We start from the raw sequence: 21,481 nt of genomic DNA, 5'->3' as shown, positions 1-21,481 counted from the left end.
CCGTCAACAGTTCTGACACGGCCGTGGCTGCCGTTCAGGAAAACGGCTCCAGTTCTTAAAAGGCGCGCGTACGTTTCTTTAGCGAATAACTCTCACCCCATAATCTCACAGAAGCTGAAAGCAAAAAAAAAAAATATTAGTCTCTATACAGCGTCACTGCAAATAATAACTAGGTGTCAACCCGCTAAATATTGAATGGGGTACATGTAGGCTATTCAGTTGTGGGCCTTGCCGGCAGAATGACGCATTTTAACATAAAGCATGCGATCATTTAAATCATTTTGACAAAATAGGTATTAAAGTAGCCTATGAAAAGAATATTTGTGCTGAACACATAATTTCATGTTCTTGGGGGAAACGATCTCCTTACATTAACATTGGTGCAGCCTACACAAATGTTTCACATTCAAATGACTGCACGACCATACAAATACAACACTAATGAAAACAAACAAAAAAAGAATAACTGAAGATTGCATTGAAAAATATCTTTATTATGCATGATTTTTGCAAACAGAAATTTCGATAAAAGTAGAAAACATTGCCTAGAATCATAAAAACGCTACAGTCGGGTAATATAATTGTCTCGTTAAATAATGTACGATTTAGTTGTAGCCTATTCATTAAAACAGAATAGGTTTATTAATTCCGTAGCTTTTATATAGTCTGACAAATGCCCACGGGTAAGACAGTTTGGCATGCGCACTTGGCATTATATTGCCCCAAACAGAATAAGCTAAACTATTACCGTTTCACTTCTCATCGAACGCTCGAGCATTTATTTTTACAATATTTATATTCAAATAATATGTTTTGCGGCAAACCATCATAACATAAAACTAAAAGTGTTCAATGTTATTTTTAAAATGTTAGCCAACATTCTGAAAACGAAAAGGCAAGTGGTTGTTCAAACCAAACCAAAATGGACAACTTTGAGTGTTCCGGGATCGTCAGTCACCTGTAACAAAAGAAGTGTAAATTATGTCTTTATTGATTAGACATTAATTGACATTGATGTTTTCGCAACGTGGCCTGAAGCACAAGACGCAATGGTAGTAGTAGAGTAGTAGTAGTAGTAGTAGCCGTAGCAGTAGTAGTAGTAGGTTATACATTTACAGTTGTTTAAATTTTAAAAAGAAAAGCAGTTTATTACCTGATCCTCGCTGGCATCGATGTTAAATTCTTTATAAATAAAAAAAAACAAAATAAAAAAAGACATTAGTTTCTCAATTTTTAATTACCATCAATAAGTGAACACTTTCCCTCACACGAGAGTATAAAGCTGCGCTTGTGTGATAAGGGAGCGAGTACGCTTAGGGAATACTGTGGAAAACCCCTCTAGAAATGTAAATCCCCCAGATGTTCGGTAGCATCGATTAAATGATATTAGAAATAGGTGGGAATATGCGCAATATAATCCTGAAAGTTAATTCATATCTACACACTCTTCTCTGTTACTGATACAAACATGAGCTCTTACACATTGGGTAGCAGGCCCACCTTCACTGTGGAGATTACAAGCACTTTCCTGGACGGGATGATATAGGGGACAGTCGCTACAAATGTAACGCATCATAACTGTAACAGGACATGGGTTAGGCCATGGGTTTGTTTATGATTTTGAATGAGCCAAAAATTTTCACTAGTGGCATGGGTACCTATAACCATAAGAAGATGTAGAATATATGCAGATTTTTTCAGGGAAAACTTTTTTTTTTAATGACCTCAAACATACTATTTTGCATATATTATTGAATTCATGAACTTGACTTTGTTTTTCATCAATTTGAAATGAATAATCAGAGGTTTCAATTAGGGTTTAGGGCTCAAATTAGGGTTAGGGATAGGTTAATGAAAACGGTAAGTGTGAGGGTTGAGGCAAGTTTACGGCATGGGTTTGTTAATGATTTTAAATGAAACAAAAATTTTCTCTTTTAAAATTTTTTTTATTAATGTCGAGTAGACTATTCACTTGCTTACGGATAAGTAGCAAAAAATTAATCAGAGCACCCAAGTAGGTTTTGGAGACGTTTCGTTGAATCGGTTTGAAAGTCCATTCACTCTATACACGTTAAATTCATAGCTGCATACATCACTACTCCACCTTCTGACAACTTTACAAATGGTTAGCGTCACGAAGAGAGATGGCTACCCACGCACTCACCTGCCTGTGCCCAGTCCCAGGTTTCATCCCCGGCCATAGCTCCGGAGAAGACCTCATCCAGCCCTCTGGTCTGCTGTCCTCGGCTAGCAGCTCTGATACCAGACAGATGAAAATGCACACACGAGTAAAAGAGTGCACGGCAATCCCCATCTCTTCTTTTCGCGTGATTCAAAAGCAAGCGCCAGTGCCAAACAAAGAGACAAAAAGCTTCTCTTAATATGAGATATGAGTGCAACCTTGGGACCTTAGAGTGTAAAAATAAACATAACTACTATAACTATTCCAGACACCTTACGTTCTGCCGCAGTGACTGGAATAAACATGCCAACAACAAAAAACATAATATATTTCTCAAAGGACAGAGGGATGTTGAGGGATGTTACATAGTACAGCTCATATAATAGGGGGTTTACTTCAGGAATGTGTTGCATGTATGTTGAGGAAACACTAATGCACAACTCACTAAATAAGTCTGGATCCTTTAAGCAACTAGACTGAAACACTGCTTTTTTCAAATAGCATGTGTTAACGCTAATTCAGTCTAATGAACCCTAATAATGTTTTACAGGTCTTTTAGTATTCTCCTGGTGAAACAAAGTGATCGTCCGATAGAGACTATAAGAGATTTGTTTAGCAAAAATATGTAAAGCAACATAGCATCTTAAAATGATACACTGCACAAATGTTGGCTCAGGTATCACAGTTTGGGACAAGTATAGATTGTCAAGGTTTAAAAGTTTAAAAACCATTAAACCCCAATGCCCCAGTGCAGTGATGGGGACACTGTGCTGTAGGAGATGCCGTCTTTCGGATGAGACGTTAAACCGAGGTCCTGACTCACTGTGGTCATTAAAGATCCCATGACACTATTCGCAAAGAGTAGGGGGTTCCCCGGTGTCCTGGCTAAATTACAAATCTGGCTCTCGCAAACTTGCCACCTAAGCATCCCCTGATTTAATTGGCTAACCTTCACTAATGTGTGGTGAGCGTTCTGGCGCAAAATGGCTGCCGTGCATCACCCAGGTGGGTGCTACACATTGGTGGTGGTGTAAAGCACCGTAAAGCACTCTGAGCGTTCGGAAAAGTGCCATATAAATACAAACAAATGCAATGATTCAACTGTACGCAGCAAACTTTTCTCAATTTTCCCTCACTCAGAATGATGGAAAGAAGCATTGTAGAAGCATCCTATGATTATTCACTACAGGTTTCCAAAAATGACACATTGTTTAATGAAAAAAATGAGAAAATATGAATGACAGGAGAGCGTAGACCTAATGAGAGGGACAAACGGTTTTGGGTTTTCCAGTTGCTTTCTCTGTGAAATTATATTATTTGAACCATTTACATTTTTGTTATTTGTATCAGTTATAACAGGATTTTCTTTAAATGACGGACATTGTGTCAATAGGAATTTTTGATTCAAACTGAAAACAAATTATACATAAAAAGCCAAATGAATCATTCATTTGCAAGTAAAATCCTGTTATTGACAAACATCAGTGTATTATTGACCCATTATTGATGGGGGGGCGGGGGGGGGGGCGGGTTTGGTAATGTAGATGACGGCGTAAATGTGAACACCCCTGCCCCATCCCCTTATCCGGGGAACGGCGCCGGTTTGGTGAATGAGAATGTCGTTCCGTTCCCAGGTCTGGGTGCAGGAGACGGGCAGAGGCGGCACTAGCTGAACACATTGGGATGTTTCCCAGAATCCAGCCCCTCTACCCTGTCCCCGTACAGTAAGGCTTTATGAGCGTTGTGGTGACGCTTAGCATGAGCCAGCACGCAGCTGAAATAATGCTACTTCTCCATCTCTCTAAGCCTTATTGGCTCAGCATAAGAAACAATGAAACTTCTTCTGAGACCAGATTAGGTTGGTTAAATAAAATAAAAAAAGGGGAAGGGGGGGGAGCGGAGGGGGGGGTTGGTATGTAGGGGATTGTCTTTCTTTCAGCTGCCATTATCTTTCCTAAAGCATCTTGATCAGCTTTCTTACATATGGCCTGTCGCGGGGAGAACCTGTAGACTGGGGGTTTTTTTGGCAGCCAAATTGCCGTAACCCTCTTACTTTATGTTCTGAAAGAGCTTAAGTCTGTCCATCCTCTTTGGGCCGTGCCTGTTTAAATTGGCCGATACTGGGAGGATTTGAGATAGATCGCAGGGGCTTAGTGGAAGACGTAGCCACCGCAGAGCCGGCAGTTGTACAGTCAACAACCATGAAAAGCCTATAAGGATAAAAGAACAAGACTGTTTTTTATCTAATACATACAAATCCACATAAATACTCAATGTGTTAGTGGGGGGTGGGGGGGTTACTATACAACCCCACCCCCTCTGAACTGAGACAGATCAAGGCTTCTGCTCATTTTGGCTGGTGTTTAGTCACACTGTTTCTCATCTCTCTTCATGTTTGAAATGAGCTCGCATAAAGACTTTGATTACTCCAATCAAGAGACAGGGGCCAGAGGAATTATTCCATGTTCTGTGCCACAAATGTTTTTTTTTAAGGAACCCAGAATGTTGTCAGATCAGTATAATAAATGTTTAGACTTCAATACATATACATACATACATTTAGGTTGTCATCTAAAAAAGTTAAACATCAAACTGAAAATTACACATATTAGGATCCGTTTATCCATATAAAAAATTATACACTGAGTAAATTGAAAGCAAGGATACTTTACATATGTATGACAGCAGGGTGGTAGTTTAGCTAGTCCAGCACTTGTAACTCAAAGGTTGTGGGTTCGATTCCCAACTTGACCATTCCCATTGTACCATTTAGCAAGGTACTTAACCTGACATACAGTCCCAGTACTCTAGGTTAGAATAGTCGTAGATAGATACAGTCCTGGTGCTCTTGGTTAATGTAGTCACAGATAGATACAGTCCCAGTACTCTTGGTTAGTGTAGTCACAGATAGATACAGTCCCATTACTCTTAGTTAGTGTAGTCACAGATAGATACAGTCCTGGTACTCTTGGTTAGTGTAGTCACAGATAGATACAGTCCCAGTACTCTTGGTTAGTGTAGTCACAGATAGATACAGTCCAATTACTCTTGGTTAGTGTAGTCACAGATAGATACAGTCCCAGTACTCTTGGTTAGTATTGTCACAGATGGATACAGTCCCAATACTCTTGGTTAGTGTAGTCACAGATAGATACAGTCCCAGTACTCTTGGTTAGTATTGTCACAGATGGATACAGTCCCAGTACTCTTGGTTAGTGTAGTCATAGATAGATACAGTCCCAGTACTCTTGGTTAGTGTAATCACAGATAGATACAGTCCCAGTACTCTTGGTTAGTGTAGTCACAGATAGATACAGTCCCAGTACTCTTGGTTAGTATTGTCACAGATGGATACAGTCCCAGTACTCTTGGTTAGTGTAGTCGCAGATAGATACAGTCCTGGTGCTCTTGGTTAGTGTAGTTGCAGATAGATACAGTCCTGGTGCTCTTGGTTAGTGTAGTTGCAGATAGATACAGTCCTGGTGCTCTTGGTTAGTGTAGTTGCAGATAGATACAGTCCTGGTACTCTTGGTTAGTGTAGTCGCAGATAGATACAGTCCTGGTACTCTTGGTTAGTGTAGTCGCAGATAGATACAGTCCTGGTACTCTTGGTTAGTGCAGTCGCAGATAGATACAGTCCTGGTACTCTTGGTTAGTGTAGTCGCAGATAGATACAGTCCTGGTACTCTTGGTTAGTGTAGTCGCAGATAGATACAGTCCTGGTACTCTTGGTTAGTGTAGTCGCAGATAGATACAGTCCTGGTACTCTTGGTTAATGTATTCACAGATAGACACAGTAGCAGTACTCTTGGTTAATGTAGTCACAGATAAATACAGTCCTGGTACTCTTGGTTAGTGTAGTCGCAGATAGATACAGTCCTGGTGCTCTTGGTTAGTGTAGTTGCAGATAGATACAGTCCTGGTGCTCTTGGTTAGTGTATTCACAGATAGACACAGTAGCAGTACTCTTGGTTAATGTAGTCACAGATAAATACAGTCCTGGTACTCTTGGTTAGTGTAGTCACAGATAGATACAGTCCTGGTGCTCTTGGTTAGTGTAGTTGCAGATAGATACAGTCCTGGTGCTCTTGGTTAGTGTATTCACAGATAGACACAGTAGCAGTACTCTTGGTTAATGTAGTCACAGATAAATACAGTCCTGGTACTCTTGGTTAGTGTAGTCGCAGATAGATACAGTCCTGGTACTCTTGGTTAGTGTAGTCGCAGATAGATACAGTCCTGGTGCTCTTGGTTAGTGTACTCGCAGATAGATACAGTCCTGGTGCTCTTGGTTAGTGTAGTCGTACGTGGGTGCTAAGGCGCAGTGCTCACCGTGACGACAGGCTGTCCTGAGATTGGGTGTGGGACAGGTCGCGGCCGCGCCCTTCCCCGGGGAGAACCTGAGTCTTCCGTCCCAGCTGACTGTCCCTCCGTCTGGTCGTCTGTCTGTCCGGCACGGTGGAGTCACGTGCAGTACCCCACTCCTGCTCCCCTGCTGCAGACGAACAAAAGATTACTCCACGCCCCACCCCAGAACTCCTGTATTACGCATTCATTCAGGTTATAACGGTCATTTTGTGGTCTTGTGTTCTTTTTCGAGCTTGCTGTGGATGTAATGCGCATGCATTCAGGATGATATGTTCATGGCTAGCGCTTGAATTAGCACTTTAGTGACGTTTCACATATTTTTGCTAGTGTGGGAGTGTTGTTAGCCACGTCATAACTCAGGTGAATGCAGTCATTCCGAGCTGCTCTGGATAGGAGAATCAGCCAGATGAATGCAATGTAATCTATGTGTTGAAGTTGACACACTTTCTATTGAGAAGAAGAAGGGAGATATAGGGAGAAAATCTTGGACAGCAGAGAGATAAACCTTTCCTACTCACAGTACCGCAATAGAACAGCCCCGGAGCCATTTCTGCTATTGTGAGGCAGAGGCCACAGAAGTGGCTTGTGGGTAAATGTTCTCTGAAGGGTTCCGTCCCGCAATCTTTCCTCTTTAACTCATAACAATAGCGTATCTACTCCAATCAGCACACTTGTCAGCTGGTCATTTAAAAGTGACTGGCCACAAGGGTTTCGGTGTACTCTTTATGCTTGACACAGGACCAGCAGAAAATACACTCGCAGGTACTGTCAAGGGGGTCCTGCATTTTAAATAAAAGGTAGGGAAAAAAGCCCCACACAATTTGAAAATGAAAGAAAAAGACTTCTCGGTTAATTAGACAATTAAAGCAGAACGAGATTCTTCCCAGCTGATTGTTGTGAGGGCAAAGTACCACGTTTTAGTTCTGCTCTGAAATGGGATTGAATTGGCCAAAAAACTCAGAAGCATTCTGTGCAAATTGTTATAATTAATTTTCTTGAAATTAAAATTTAAATGAACTAAACAGTTCTGATGTGTCATTTCCCCTGTTGAACAACCTACATAGCATTTATAAGTACAATAATGAGGTCAGATTGGGAAAGGACAGAGCCAGTCAGTTTGCATGTATGCATAAATGAATAAATTAATGTGTGTGTACCGACATAAGTATGGAAAGCATGTGTGTGTGTGTGTGTGTGTGCGTGCGTGTTGTTGGGTTTTGACAGACCACCTGGAAGCTTACTGAATGTTGACATGCAGGTATACTGGTGCATGTAATTTCCAGAAGCAGCACTTTCAGAATGCAATTAATTAACATGATCATGTACAATGGAAAACATAGACCATGACAGACATAAACCAGCTTTTATAAGCCAGAGGTACAAGAAGACCCACAGTCAGTAATCTGTGTATGTGTGTGTGTGTGTGTAAATTCAAGGCAATACAGAACTCAGTTATGATCGTTTTCATGTACAAATTTATATCAATATGATGGTTATATCAATTGTTCAGACTTCGGCAAGGTAGCTCGCACAGCAACACTATGGGTTGTATAGACACTAGGGGTTGTAGCTATGTATATTACCTGATTATTCTTCTAAAAAAAATTTGAATAACTATTTTCTATGATTCATGCAACCTGAGGCAGCTGCCCTCAAGGAAAGAAGTACTGGCTCAACATAAAAACGGACATTTACGTTTGTAATTGTGAATAAACAGTTCATACGTACAGCCTGAATATGTTGCTGTACAAACTGCATTGGAGGTACTAAAAGTGTATTTTCTTGCTTTGGAGAACAAACCCCAAAATGCTTGACAACACGCATAGTATAAAACCACAGGTCATCAAAAACTTGTCTAAATATCTAAACTATCCTTCATCATACACAAAAACTTCCCGGTCCAGTTAAAAGCGCACTCTAAATTTGAAAAAATATATATTTAAAAACACTGATGGTGAACTATCCAACTAAGGTTGCCTGTGTAAACAAAGCACCTGTTTTTCCAGAAGCCAAAGCAGGCTGACTCTCCTTGTCTATGTATGCACTGGGGTTTCTCCTCCCTCTCCAGTGCTCTCAGTCAGGTGTGGTTCCTGATTATGCCGACATTTGCGAGCCTCGTTCAGGCGAGCGGCTACGGCCAGTAAAGGCCTATTGATCTGAACACTGAGGCAGTGATGCGGGACAGGCAGGCCAGGGTCAGTCGGACAGTAGCCTAGGGGAGAAAAGCTGCTGCCCATCCTTCCACGCGGCACTACCAAGGCAATCAAATGTAATTGCTAAATTTAAACTACCATTAACATGTATAAAATGCTCCCAAACAGACCCAGGCTAGTGCAGGCCAGTCCCCCCCCACCCCACTCATCTCACTCAGTGCCCCAGTCCAAGGATAGGTGCTGCTCCAGGTGAAGGGGGGGGGGGGGAGCTGTGGAAATCATCAAGGACGTAATTAAGAGGCTCGCGAGTGGAGATCACACCCAAGGCATCCCAGGAGCGCCTCCTGATTTTAACCTCCGAGTGAGGAGTCAAACGCCTCCCTTTCTTCCCCTCCCTGCTCTCTCGCTCGCCCTCCGCCTGCCCCGAGCGCTCCCGCTCTCTCTCTCTCTCTTATTGCAGCTATCGGGCTGTCTCTTGCGCTCAACACCGCTGAAGAGAGGCCAGCCACTCGCGGTCTGCTACACGAGAGTGGGCTACTCTCCAAAAACAAACACGTCAAACCGCCACACTTACGCGTGCTGAATGTTAAAACAAAAACGGCGCGTCCTGCTGTAGAACGGAATGCCCAGTTTTGCGAACGCATTGCTTCCGCCCTTCTCCGATCGAATTCTGCATGTGAGTGACAAAATCAGACCAGCATTAATGCAACAGCGGCTAGCGATTTGTGTCCCTGATCAGTACTGCTGTCAGCGTGCGGAACATTAATGCGCAATATTCATGCTTTACATGCCACTCTGAATCAATGTCAGTGATAGGCCCTTCTATGTAATGCCCCTGTGCCTGGCGCAGGTCGTTTCCTGGTATGATTCATATAATAAAAGATTCATATCCATTGACACAAATCCATTTGATTCGCTCCCACTTTTCGTTGCTTCAACACAGATAAATCTCACCAGCTAAACGTCTCCCTTGGGTTGATGTGTCTGCAATTGTTTAAAGGAAAATGTAAAAGAAATGGCATCTAGCTAGTAAGTATCAGCAGAACATCAAATGCCTTTACACCAGAACTCAAACTGAGCTTCTGCTGTTGTACTCTTTTTAAAGAGCGTGTTACACGCCCCATACCAACTCAGAAATAAGAAAGTACATAAATTAATTCAGTTAAGTGAGTAAATATCTTATTTCTTGAAAACAGCAATTTAGAAGGCACCTAGTGTGGTCTTTTAAGTAAACCCAGCTTAAGTGTTCGGGACAATTCTGTTTACTCAGTGGCATTAAAAGAGTCTGCACTTGCCATGTCCAAAGCCCCATCAGGTATGCATGTTAAATGATAAGTTGTGAAGCAAATTAATGATTTTTTTTCACAGCCTTGATGATTTTTGAAGAATCCCCCCCCTCGCCCCGCCCCCCGCTGCTCTTTCCCTCTTTCTCCATCTCTCTCTTGCTCTCTCTCTGCCCCTCTCTCCCTCTCTCGCTCTCATTCTTTCTCCTCTCTCTCATATCGGAAACACAAACCCAGGCAAATCAATGCAAAAGCTCAAGTCATGTTTAAGCTGTGCGTTATTGGCTTGTTTCAAAGAGGGCACATTTACTTCCTCTTCTGTTGGCTGTTTATTTATTTATTTTCATACATCTTAGGATCTTATTCTCTTACCCAGTCCGGTTGTTAGGGATTCCGCATCGATTTCATTAGCCCTCTTCTTCGCCACCTCAGCCAGCACCAATTCCCCCTTATCTCGCGCTACGTAATGGATGTCCTTTGAAGGTAAAGCAAAATAAGAGTTTAATCTAAAATGAATCTAGGCTCCAATGACAATAGCCCATTTTTTTGTTGCGGGGGAGGAAAAAAAAGATGAAATAACCTGTTTGAAGTTGACATCAGACAGCCACAGATGAAATGCTTCAAACTTTAATTCAGTCACGTTTCCCTTTCCACCACCTCGCCGACCTCCAACCCGCGATTGCATCGGCACATTTAAAAAGCCTCAGAAATGCACGGGGGAATCTTTGTCACCTCACAGAAACCGCACAAGCCCTCCTGATGGTGGAAATAATCCCTCGCAGTTTCATTACAACTTAAGAGCGCACTGAGAACACTGCAGGCATTACACTGCGCCTGTCCCTGGCTCCGGCATTCAGCAGCAGACCCACACGCTTTGTTTATTCTAAGCATTACGGGCACGGGTATGTTGCTAAACAAGTCATAAATCAGGCCTAACTTCGATCACAACAGGACTAACGGTAATACTCCACATAGAGTGTTTTTGATGGAAGAACAGGAGCAGCATTTTACATTAGGAGTTAGTTGTGAAGAGACTAATAACAGCAGTGACTCAAAAGAAACACTCCTGTCCAGGCATGTCATGTGCCGTCCCATTTCACAGCGTCTGACTGACTGACTCCCCGAATGACTGACTCGCTCAGTGACTCACTCACTCTCACGCTTTCTGCTGTGACTTGGCGTTAGTCGACTTCCAGTCTTAATCAGAATGTGTTTGAACAGAAATGAACATGTCCTGCACAGTCACCCAGCACGTCCTGCATGGGCAGTGAAATTTGATGGCAGAAGTCCCGGTGGAACAGACTCAGGGAGGCGTTAGCAAAACAAATCAAGAGATCAAAGAACGACAATATAGTTTTGCACTTTGCCCCTTGCCCCACTCCCCCCCCTTCACTCAGAACAGCAGCACTCCCACACCCTGTGCTGCACAAAGGACAGCGGGTCGTTAGCAGTTAGCACAGACCTCGGGTCTCAAAGACAACAGGTGTTCAGTTACGCCAGGGGCGCACAACAAAACCCGCACCATTTCGGTTTCGATTTTGTGCTCTTAATCATTTCATTAGCTCAATCTTGACCTGACATTTGTATGAGCACCAGCTACAGCTGCAGACCGTAAGTGTATCCCACAGATTTTACTATGCTCAAGTACAAGAGTGAACCAGCATAGTTTATAGTTTACAGAGCTGTGGAAAAACTAAAACTAAGGTAATTTGGTTGGAACAAAAACCATCACGCGGACCAGCCCTTTAGGACTGGAGTTGTGCACCCCTGAATTAGGATGAGTTCCCACAACGTCACCCTGTTTCTGGACTCTGAACTACTCGAAGAAGGGCTGCACCACAGGTCCTGAGAGGGCACCAGGGCCCAAAAAAAGAGGCAGAAGAAGGAACGCATGAGTAAAAGTGAAGGTGAAAAACAGAAAATGAGGAAGATGAAGGTGAAGGGCAGTGAGGGCTGCTGGGGCAAACATAACGACCAAAGCTGCCGATGCGGAGGGGGGGTGGGGGGGCAGATCCAGAGGACTAAGAGGGGATGGCAGTAATGCTTCACATCATCTGATATTATACCTCTTATTCGCGGACACAGGATATGAGCTAATCTTATTTATTTAAGAGCTTTAAGGGCTCAACATCCGTGTGAAAACCAGGGCTACATCAGGGCCAAAATCAGCTTTTCACTACTAATGGAGGGGAGGGGGGTGTACAAAATAAAGAAAGGCCAGCTTGGATTACATGCAGTTTCCCTCAAAATGAATTCAACAGAAATGTCAGACATGCTGGAGTGTATATGAGGAGCTTGCAAAAGTGTTCCTGTGTCTCGGGGTACACACACGCCGTGCACACACATGCTCATGCACACACATTAACTCACACACAAACATAGAAACACAGTGAAACACATAGAAACGCACACACACACCTACTTGCAGATACACACATGCACACACCTGAATGCATGTGTGCACGTACTTTTACTGTACGCATTTATTTAATGTATACCCCTCCAGATGTATTTTAAAACCTTAAAAAAAAAACATGTTTTTGAGTGGAGATGGTCTTTAAAGTCACACTGTATGCATACATATGGGGACACAAGTACTCACACAAACGCAGGCACGTACACGCACACGTAGGACTTAACCTTCCAAAAGAATGAATGACTAATCTTCACACAACAAATGGCTCACGTGTCTGTCTCGGTGAAAATTAATAGTTTGGTCTAATCTGTAATATTGTGTCAGCTCCTAGTACACATGTATATTCCATTAAACTTAATGAAGAGAATAAGGAGCACACCAGACCCATTAACGAACAAAGCGAGAATCTCATTAAGCAATCGGAATTCTTATTTGATTACACCTCACATCACACAGCCAGTGATTGCTGACGAATGACCTAATTGGATACATTATCTGCTTGCTATCAAAGGGTAATTAGCGCTATAGAATATCATCATTATGCAAAACACTCCAGCAAACGAGCACCCCCCCTCCCCTCTTGCCCCCCACCCCTCACTCCCCCATCTTCTTGAACCAAAGAGTTTCCTTTAACAAAAAACCTCTTTCCTAGGTCACTATTGTTTCTCTGAAAACAATGGTACTGGACGGGGGGGGGGGGGGGGAGTTGCACATGCTGGGAGGCTTACGGGGGAGAAACTATTGGTTTTGTCCCCCCCCCCCCCCCCAACCCTGCGCGACACTGAGGGGTCGAGATCTGACAGAACAAGGGGCCACATGCAGGGACTGACCCCCTGGCACTCTCCGTGTTTCTCCTAACGGGCAGGTTCATTTAACTTCTGTAGCTAATTAAGGGGGTGGGATGGGGAGGGGGGGGTCGGGGGACTGACGAGGTGAAACGTCAATGGCTTCAGCTCCCCCTCGCTGCTCTCTTTGTAGTCTTAAAAGTGGCCGTGGGAGCGTTCATAATTTGTCACTTTTTTTCTTTCACCGGTTCTCCTCACTTTCTTTTTCCTCTCTCTCTTATGTCTCAAGTGACAAAACCAGGTTCCTCTCGCTCTCTCTCTCCCTCTCTCTCTCTCCGCCTCTCTCCCCCCTCTTTCAAGGTCCACAGTCTCAGCCCCACCTTTTCAATTGGGTTGTGAGCAGCGGTACTTAGTGGGGAATGAATTGGAACCATTGCCCTCAGTAATGGGGGGGGGGGGCAGGGGGTGATGGAGAGGTGCAGGGGTGGGGGGCAGGAGGGGGGCGAGGGGGTGGCGTGAAACTACACACGGAGGGTGTTGGGCGAGCATGGAGCAGGGGGGCCCAGCAAGGTTCAGATATCAGACTGAAAGAGAGAGAGAAGAAAAGTCCACAAGAGGCCACAAGAGAACCCCCCTCTCACCCCTCCGCCCCCCCAGTACTGTCCCTTTGCCCCATTCTACTCCGCAGACCCGCTTCTGTATGTGAGCAAAGCTGCACCTGTCACCGCCCCCCAGCACGGGCCCCGGCGCCTCGGACGCGACCCCGGGGCCGAACCGCGCTCAAGAGTGCTCGAGAGCGGGAAAGAAAAGCGAGCGGCGCACCATTTCCCGAAACGAGCGAGGGGCGCGAGGCGCTCCGGCTCTTGTTTTACAAAGCGCGAGCGAGGGCCCGTCTGTGAAAGGCGCGTGTGGCCAGCTGCAGCCGCTCCTCACCATGAACAGGTCCCTCGCCCCGACGTCCACCGCCAGCAGGAAGGCCTTCTCAAAGCGCTGGTACCTGAGGAAAGGGAAATGGCCTTTAACGAAAATCACTCCCTCTGTTTCTGGCTTTGTATTACAGACAATACTGTACATTCGTTTCTTCCATGTTTGGGGGGAAAAAATACATTCAAAGCCCTTAAAAACCCTTGAATCAGCAATTGATGTAATTACAGGAGAGGAATCCTCTAATGAGACCTCTTTAGCCCAGATGACAGTTAAACCCTGCCGACACAATAATGTCCATTGGTCGATGTACTCCTCAACATATTTCTTATAGAGTTTTAGTTATTATGGATTTACATAAGCAGAACAAAGTGAGCACAGAAATCACGTAACTGAGACACACTGAAAGTCCTAGCCTTTTCCCTGAGCAGCGATTACAGCTGAGAGACTGAATATCCCTTTAAAACAAACTTTCACTTCAAAACAAACAACTCAAATTTTCTGCCACGCAGCCAAAATGAAACAAACACAAACGAATACAAACAAAAAGACAATTTCCCTGTTGTGTTCACATGCAGAGGAACGTGGGCGGGAGATAAGAGTGGGTTTGCGTCTTGTCTGAGGGGCTAACCCGGTGACGGTGTCTAAATGTTTCCGCTCGGAAGCTAATCACGAATACGGCTAAACTAAGGGAGAACACTGCTCCTGAAAGACTTTAGTAAAATAAAGATTTACCTTTGAAATTTTAAATTCTTCCAAGAACCAAGATGCCACAGTTATGTCTGAGCCCTAGCCGTTGCATATGAAGCCGTTTTGAAAGCAGACGTATTTGCTCGTAATGTGGGATCCGAGAGTAATTACAGTTTAAATACTGCGCAGATGGATTAATAGCAACGACTCCATTCGACCTTACTAGCAACGATGAGAAAGATTACGGCTTGTTTTTCTACAAAGTGAATTTGGTTGTTTTGCTCATTTTATCCCTTTTGCTTTTTTGATTTTATTTATTTATTTATTGCTTTCTGTATGGAGCACATAGAAAACAAGGAGAGTATTTTTATCTGTTCAGGTCCCTAATATTTAAAAGAAGAATAAAGGAACATGTGATGACGAGGACAACCCATTCAGCCCATCTAGTTAAGAGAGGGTCTAGCACTATGTTATGCCTAGTCTTGAGGTCTTGATTTGATATGCCAGGACAGGAAGTGAAGTCACTGTCATCAGTGTATTTTTATAGAATTTGACTTTGGGGAGGGTGCTTGGGAGTTTTTTGGCGGTGCGTGGTGCGGACTTCCTCGGGGGTGGAGGGGGTGGGGGGGGCAGGGCGGAGGGAAGGCTGGCTGTCGCTCACCTCAGCAGGTGGTGAAAGAAACGCCGGGCGTACTTGCTGATGGCGTCTCGGTACTCCAGCACCACCATGTCGGACAGGGGCCGGGACGGGGCGTAGAACATCCCCAGAGCAGCCTCCAGCTGGGCTGGGGAAGGAAACGCAGGATCAGCCCCCTCACGTAAGATCAGCAACAGGACTGATCACAAAGACTGTTAAAGAAGGAACGTCTATGACAAAGAAGTGCCTATGCTCGTGTTACGCAAATGGCCCTAACATAAACCTTTACTTCATTTGTGAATGTTCTAACAGGAGACGTTGGCAGGGAAAGGAAAAGTTTTTGTGCCCAACACTAAAGCCTTAGGCTACATTAAACAGTTGAAGACCCATCATGCAATACTCTCAATCCGAACTGAAATCCAACTGTCAAGCAGGGCAGCGCTGAACACACAGCAGAATGGAGCACCTCTTCAGCTGCTCTCTGAGCTAGCACACAGATCATGAGGTGATTCCAGCGAGAGTCCAAGCTCCTGTCACTGCGCTGTAAGCCATACAGCCCTGCTATTCACACGTCAATCAGCTAAACAAGCCTGCTGCTGAAATAAACCTTCCCATAAAATACATGTCAGCCAACTTGCTCTGAACTTAAAACACTTCCAGTGTTATTGTTGGCTGGGAACCAATCACTAGTGCAGTGAGAGTATTGACAGATACTCAAACATTACACTACACTGGCATTTAGCAGGCAACCACATTCAGAGTGATTTACACAACGTCACACCTAAAGTTTAAGGCAATGAGCAGGACCGATGCCAAGATGTCAGCATCGCAACTGCGTCACTGTCACGTCAGCGAATCATCTCCAAGAGTTACAAATCCTGTCGCACGCACTTCTACTTCAGAGTAAATGCTAGGGATCACACTAAAATCACAGCGACGGGTGGAACCGGTTCAAAAGTTTAAATCAAGAAAAAAAAAAGAATGAAATGCAAGTTGACAAACAATGAGAAGGGGAAAAAAAGAGGAGAGGTGAATCGGGTGCGGGCAGCCCCACCTTCCCTGTCCTCGTCCAGCTCTTGCCGGAGCAGGTGGTCGGCGATGGCGGCCAGCGCTCGGTAGCACTCGGCTCCCATGGTGCTCCAGTCCATGGCCCCCAGCAGGCCCACGGCCTCCTCCGCCTGGCCGCACCGCAGCCTCTCCTGGACCAGCTCCGCCGGACCCACCTGGCCCCCCGTCAGGGCCCCTGGAGGGACCCCCGATCAGATTACAGTCTGACCCTCATCAGCCTCCTCCTTACCTTTCAGTGGCACATTTAAATAAGCACTGCATTGTATTATCATTATACAATGCTTATGTCCCGTGATTCACAAATCCATACTGTTAGACATGTATCAAAAGCACTTAAGTTCCTCAACAGGGAGCAGAATCCTGGTTATAGCTCACTCTGGCACCAAATCTGTCAATAGTCCGTCAATAAAAGCTTCATCCGCAAGACCTTTAGTTCACGTGGAAACAATTCTACATTAGGTGTCAGTTCAGAATAACAAACTTTTATTTTTACGTAAAGGTTAATAATGTGGTCATGATGTTGTGGGGCCACCTGCTTTTAGGGCACACGGAGCTCACTCAGAGCCTGTGTCTGATGCTAATTAAAGCTGCACAGGGTAGGGAGCCTGTGTCTAATGCTAATTAAAGCTGCACAGGGTAGTGAGCCTGTGTCTAATGCTAATTAAAGCTGCACAGGGTAGTGAGCCTGTGTCTGATGCTGATTAAAGCTGCACAGTGTAGAGCCTGTGTCTGATGCTGATTAAAGCTGCACAGGGTAGGGAGCCTGTGTCTAATGCTAATTAAAGCTGCACAGGGTAGGGAGCCTGTGTCTAATGCTAATTAAAGCTGCACAGGGTAGTGAGCCTGTGTCTGATGCTGATTAAAGCTGCACAGTGTAAAGCCTGTGTCTGATGCTGATTAAAGCTGCACACGGTAGGGAGCCTGTGTCTGATGCTGATTAAAGCTGCACAGAGTAGCGAGCCTGTGTCTGATGCTAATTAAAGCTGCACAGGGTAGGGAGCCTGTGTCTAATGCTGATTAAAGCTGCACAGTGTCACGTGCCTGTGTCTGATGCTGATTAAAGCTGCACAGGGTAGGGAGCATGTGTCTGATGCTGATTAAAGCTGCACAGGGTAGGGAGCATGTGTCTGATGCTGATTAAAGCTGCACAGGGTAGGGAGCATGTGTCTGATGCTGATTAAAGCTGCACAAGGTAGGGAGCATGTGTCTGATGCTGATTAAAGCTGCACAGTGTCACGTGCCTGTGTCTGATGCTGATTAAAGCTGCACAGGGTAGCGTGCCTGTGTCTGATGCTGATTAAAGCTGCACAGTGTAGCGTGCCTGTGTCTAATGCTAATTAAAGCTGCACAGTGTCACATGCCTGTGTCTGATGCTGATTAAAGCTGCACAGTGTAGCGTGCCTGTGTCTAATGCTAATTAAAGCTGCACAGTGTCACATGCCTGTGTCTGATGCTGATTAAAGCTGCACAGGGTAGTGAGCCTGTGTCTGATGCAGATTAAAGCTGCACAGCGTAGCGTGCCTGTGTCTGATGCTGATTAAAGCTGCACAGCGTAGCGTGCCTGTGTCTGATACTTATTAAAGCTGCACAGCGTAGCGTGCCTGTGTTTCCGTGACTCTGCAGACAGAGCGGAGCCTGTGATCACAATGCGCTGTAATCGCCTGGGGCGGCCAGCACCTCGGCTGCCAGTGCGCTCGGATAAAAGAGCGCAGTTAATTATTCAGCGGGCGCACTCGCCCTCCAGTATCGAATCGCCCTCCGCAGGAAGACGCCATCAATCGGAGGGCCACTTAACCTCGTCCGTTCCGCCACGGGGGCCCCAGCTGACCAGAGAAGGGTACGCAGGAAACAGCGGCTTTAGTACAGTAACACAGACCACACAGGCAGGCCCAGCAGCTCCCTCCGCAGGAACACCCCCCTCTCAGACCCGGCACACTACAGGTTCTGTGCCCTGCAGGAACACCCCCCTCTCAGACCCGGCACACTACAGGTTCTGTCCCTCTGCAGCAACACCCCCCTCTCAGACCCGGCACACTACAGGTTCTGTGCCCTGCAGCCCCGCTTCCCTTCATGTGTTTACGGTGAAACGTGCCGATGACAAACTTCACTCTGCCTCCATCTGGACATCTGACCCCCCCCCCCCAGGGGGACGGCCTGCTCACCACAGAGAGGTGACAGCCACCTTATTGTCTAATTGATTTGACGGGGGGTGGGGGAGGGAGGTTGCGGGAGGGAGAGGGGGTGCGGGGTAGGCCACCCAATTAAAATTACAAGCTGGCAATTAGCAGCCGGGTCCGCTAAATCCCCAAAGAGCCCACTAATGTCAGACAGCCATCAGCTGAGATCCGCGTCTCCAGGCGGAAAAACCCGAGCCTTTGGCCAGCGCCGGCTCTCAGCTAAATCCCATAAGAGACAGAGCGCAGTGCGACGGGGGAGATTAGCACACGGGCACACTGACAAAAAATACAACCCCCTCCCCCTCCCCCCCCAAGCCTGACATCTCTAAACAAACATCAGGCATACATGCAGATTAAACTTCCCTCCAACACACTCCTGTGTAAGGAAGTACACCATTTAACATTTAACAGACATACCGCAGTTCTACCACCCTAGATATCAAGGGAAGTGCTTTTCCAATCTCAGAAAGTACATCAGAATACAGCACAACTCATGCTATCTTCTGTTTGCTGAAATACATACACAGAGAGGTGTGAATAAAGGCAGGAAAGCACAGTTTGAGTAATAAAGGAGGTAAAACTGTTCACAGCAGAAGCAAATAGAAGCAGCAGGTTAAAAAAAAAACCCGAAACGGTGGTGAAAAATAAATGAATATCCAGCACAAATAATTCTTTATTCTTTTATATATTTATGTGCGTGCGTGTACAAGTAATTCTCTTTTAGATCCACACCTGGCCCCCAGTAGCTCCATCCACTGTGCAAACCAGTGCAGCTCAGACTCTGTCCAACGGGTGCTTAGATGAGATAACTCCATGAGGCAAAAAAAGAAATTTCAAAAAGCGCTTCCTCAAGAAAGCTGGAGGCCAGCCAACCCTTTCTGTCTCAGCGCTACCGGGCCTGTTCCATCACATAGCAGTCCAAACGAAATGAGTCAATAAAAAAGGAGGGGAAAAAACAAACAAACAGGAAAGCGTGCGTTTCTGCGTGCTATCTGCTGAAAAGATTCCCCGTTTGCTTTGTTCATCAAAAACTTGGCATGCGATCAGTAGAACAAGGAGCATTGTTAGCTCACCCCCTCCTCCTCCTCCCCCTCTCTCCCCCCTCAACCAAATCTCCTGAAAAATTCAGCCCTGTGCCAGAGTCACCTCTTCCTCCAAAGTCACAATTAAACTGTCGCCGTTTGAAAGGATTGATCGGAAAACTTTATCAGTCCCGCAGGACATAACACTACAAAAAACGATTTATCAGGAAAAAATACATATCCCACATTGCACCTGGGGTTTTTGCCTTGGGAACAATTATTGATTGACCTCTGCGGGAGTAACTTTCACTTCTGACTACATTGAGGCTGAACTACCAAATTAAACGGAACTGCATTAAATATCTTTTTTTTTTAAACTTGTATTAGTGTTGTTGCTAGAGAGGTACAGTCACTATATTTCAAAGCTGCAAACATTTGAAAGAATCCAATGCTGCCACAAGTGCAGGCTGCACCCCACAGCCCAGGCACTGCTAGTGTGAGACTGGGCAATGTCATTAGCTGAAGAATTAGGGGGAAAAAAACCAGTAGTGTTGGTGTCTCTCGTTGCATCTACTTCAACGTGAATTTATAAAATGTAAAGCAAATGCAGTTTCAATGCATTTTCATATCTCACAATCAGAAATGGCATCACCTGTGAGAAAAGGACTCTGTTTCAGAGATGATGTATAGGCCGTGTTGAAATGGCGTTTAGTGATTTATTTGTCATGTATAGAGTGAGGAATGGATGTATAGATGTGATGGGCAAACAGGTCCAGTAGTGACAGTGAGTTTCCATAGAACAGAAAAGGGAACATTCCAGAAACAGCCACCAGCCTCGAGTCGCTTGCATTAAGGTCAGAGGTCAAAGGTCGCGCACTCACCCAGCCTGAAGCGGAGGGCTCCGATGGGGCCGCCGTGGTAGGCGAGGATCAGCAGGTCGTGCACCTCGGCCCCCTCGCCGCCGTGCGGGGGCGCGGCCCAGTGCAGCCCCGCCAGGCCCCCCGGGGCCCGCAGGTGGCGGGACAGCTGCAGGGTGGGGCCGGGGGCCGCCTCCTCCGCCAGCAGCTGCACGCGGACGGGCGAGAGGCCGGCGTCGAAGCACTGGAGCTCCCCCTGCCCGTCGCCCACCGCCAGCAGGGCGCCGCCCGGGTGCCAGGCCGCGAAGGAGGGCAGCATGGGCGCCTGGGCGAGCAGGGTGACCCCGCGGCGGGCGTCGTACAGCACCAGGGACGAGTCCCGCAGGCCCAGCAGCAGCTTGCTCTCGGACGGGTCGCGGCAGCAGGACGCCGGCCGGGAGGACAGGGGCACGCTGGTGACGGACAGGCGCTGGGGCCGCCCCCTGGCGCACTCGTACACGCAGCTGTCCGCCGTGCTCTCCCCCGCCCCCAGCTCCACCGTCAGGATCTGGTAGGGCTGGCTGAGGCTGAAGCGGCAGTCCAGGGGGTCCCCCTCCGTCCGAATTTGGCTCAGGACCTGGGGGGGGGGCAGTTAGCGCGGTTAGCATGAGCTAAAAGGCCGTCTGTCTGTCAGCATGGACCTGCAGCGAGGCAATGCACACTGCAGCAAAGACAGCCAGAGGATAATGCTCTTTCAGACAAAACAAACAGATTTCACGCTTTCTGACAGTAAAAGAGAAGCGGAAGCCTGACGCAGCTGTCGTGGCACATTCAGTAAGCGTATTTTGGGAACTAAACTTTCGCCCACAGTTTAGAAAGTCCATATCTCCTCAAAGCATTCGGCCCCTTCTGAAATGACGTTCAGTTCATTTCGCCTTGT

The 21,481-nt window shown here is 46.0% G+C and overlaps 1 protein-coding gene across 3 annotated transcripts in view; it reads right to left on the bottom strand.

Moving 5' to 3' along the window:
* Positions 1-467: 467 nt before the first annotated feature.
* wdpcp (WD repeat containing planar cell polarity effector) overlaps positions 468-21,481 on the bottom strand; it is a 58,196-nt gene continuing 37,182 nt past the window's right edge. For 2 of the 3 annotated variants that reach the window (XM_035400063.1, XM_035400065.1), the window contains 9 exons: positions 20,587-21,178; positions 16,493-16,681; positions 15,463-15,586; positions 14,121-14,184; positions 10,359-10,461; positions 6,515-6,677; positions 2,165-2,256; positions 1,154-1,182; positions 468-958 (listed from right to left, as the gene is read on the bottom strand). In XM_035400063.1, the coding sequence (XP_035255954.1) occupies positions 908-958; positions 1,154-1,182; positions 2,165-2,256; positions 6,515-6,677; positions 10,359-10,461; positions 14,121-14,184; positions 15,463-15,586; positions 16,493-16,681; positions 20,587-21,178 (1,407 nt within the window). In that variant the 3' untranslated portion in view covers positions 468-907. The remainder of the gene's footprint in view (positions 959-1,153; positions 1,183-2,164; positions 2,257-6,514; positions 6,678-10,358; positions 10,462-14,120; positions 14,185-15,462; positions 15,587-16,492; positions 16,682-20,586; positions 21,179-21,481) is intronic. The other variant, XM_035400064.1, reaches the window with a different exon arrangement.

This window comes from Anguilla anguilla, chromosome 18 (genome assembly GCF_013347855.1).
Source record: "Anguilla anguilla isolate fAngAng1 chromosome 18, fAngAng1.pri, whole genome shotgun sequence".
In the NCBI taxonomy this organism is placed as follows: domain Eukaryota; kingdom Metazoa; phylum Chordata; class Actinopteri; order Anguilliformes; family Anguillidae; genus Anguilla; species Anguilla anguilla.
The sequence above is the reverse complement of the archived record's forward strand: the minus strand, read 5'-3'. Positions and strand labels throughout refer to the sequence as shown.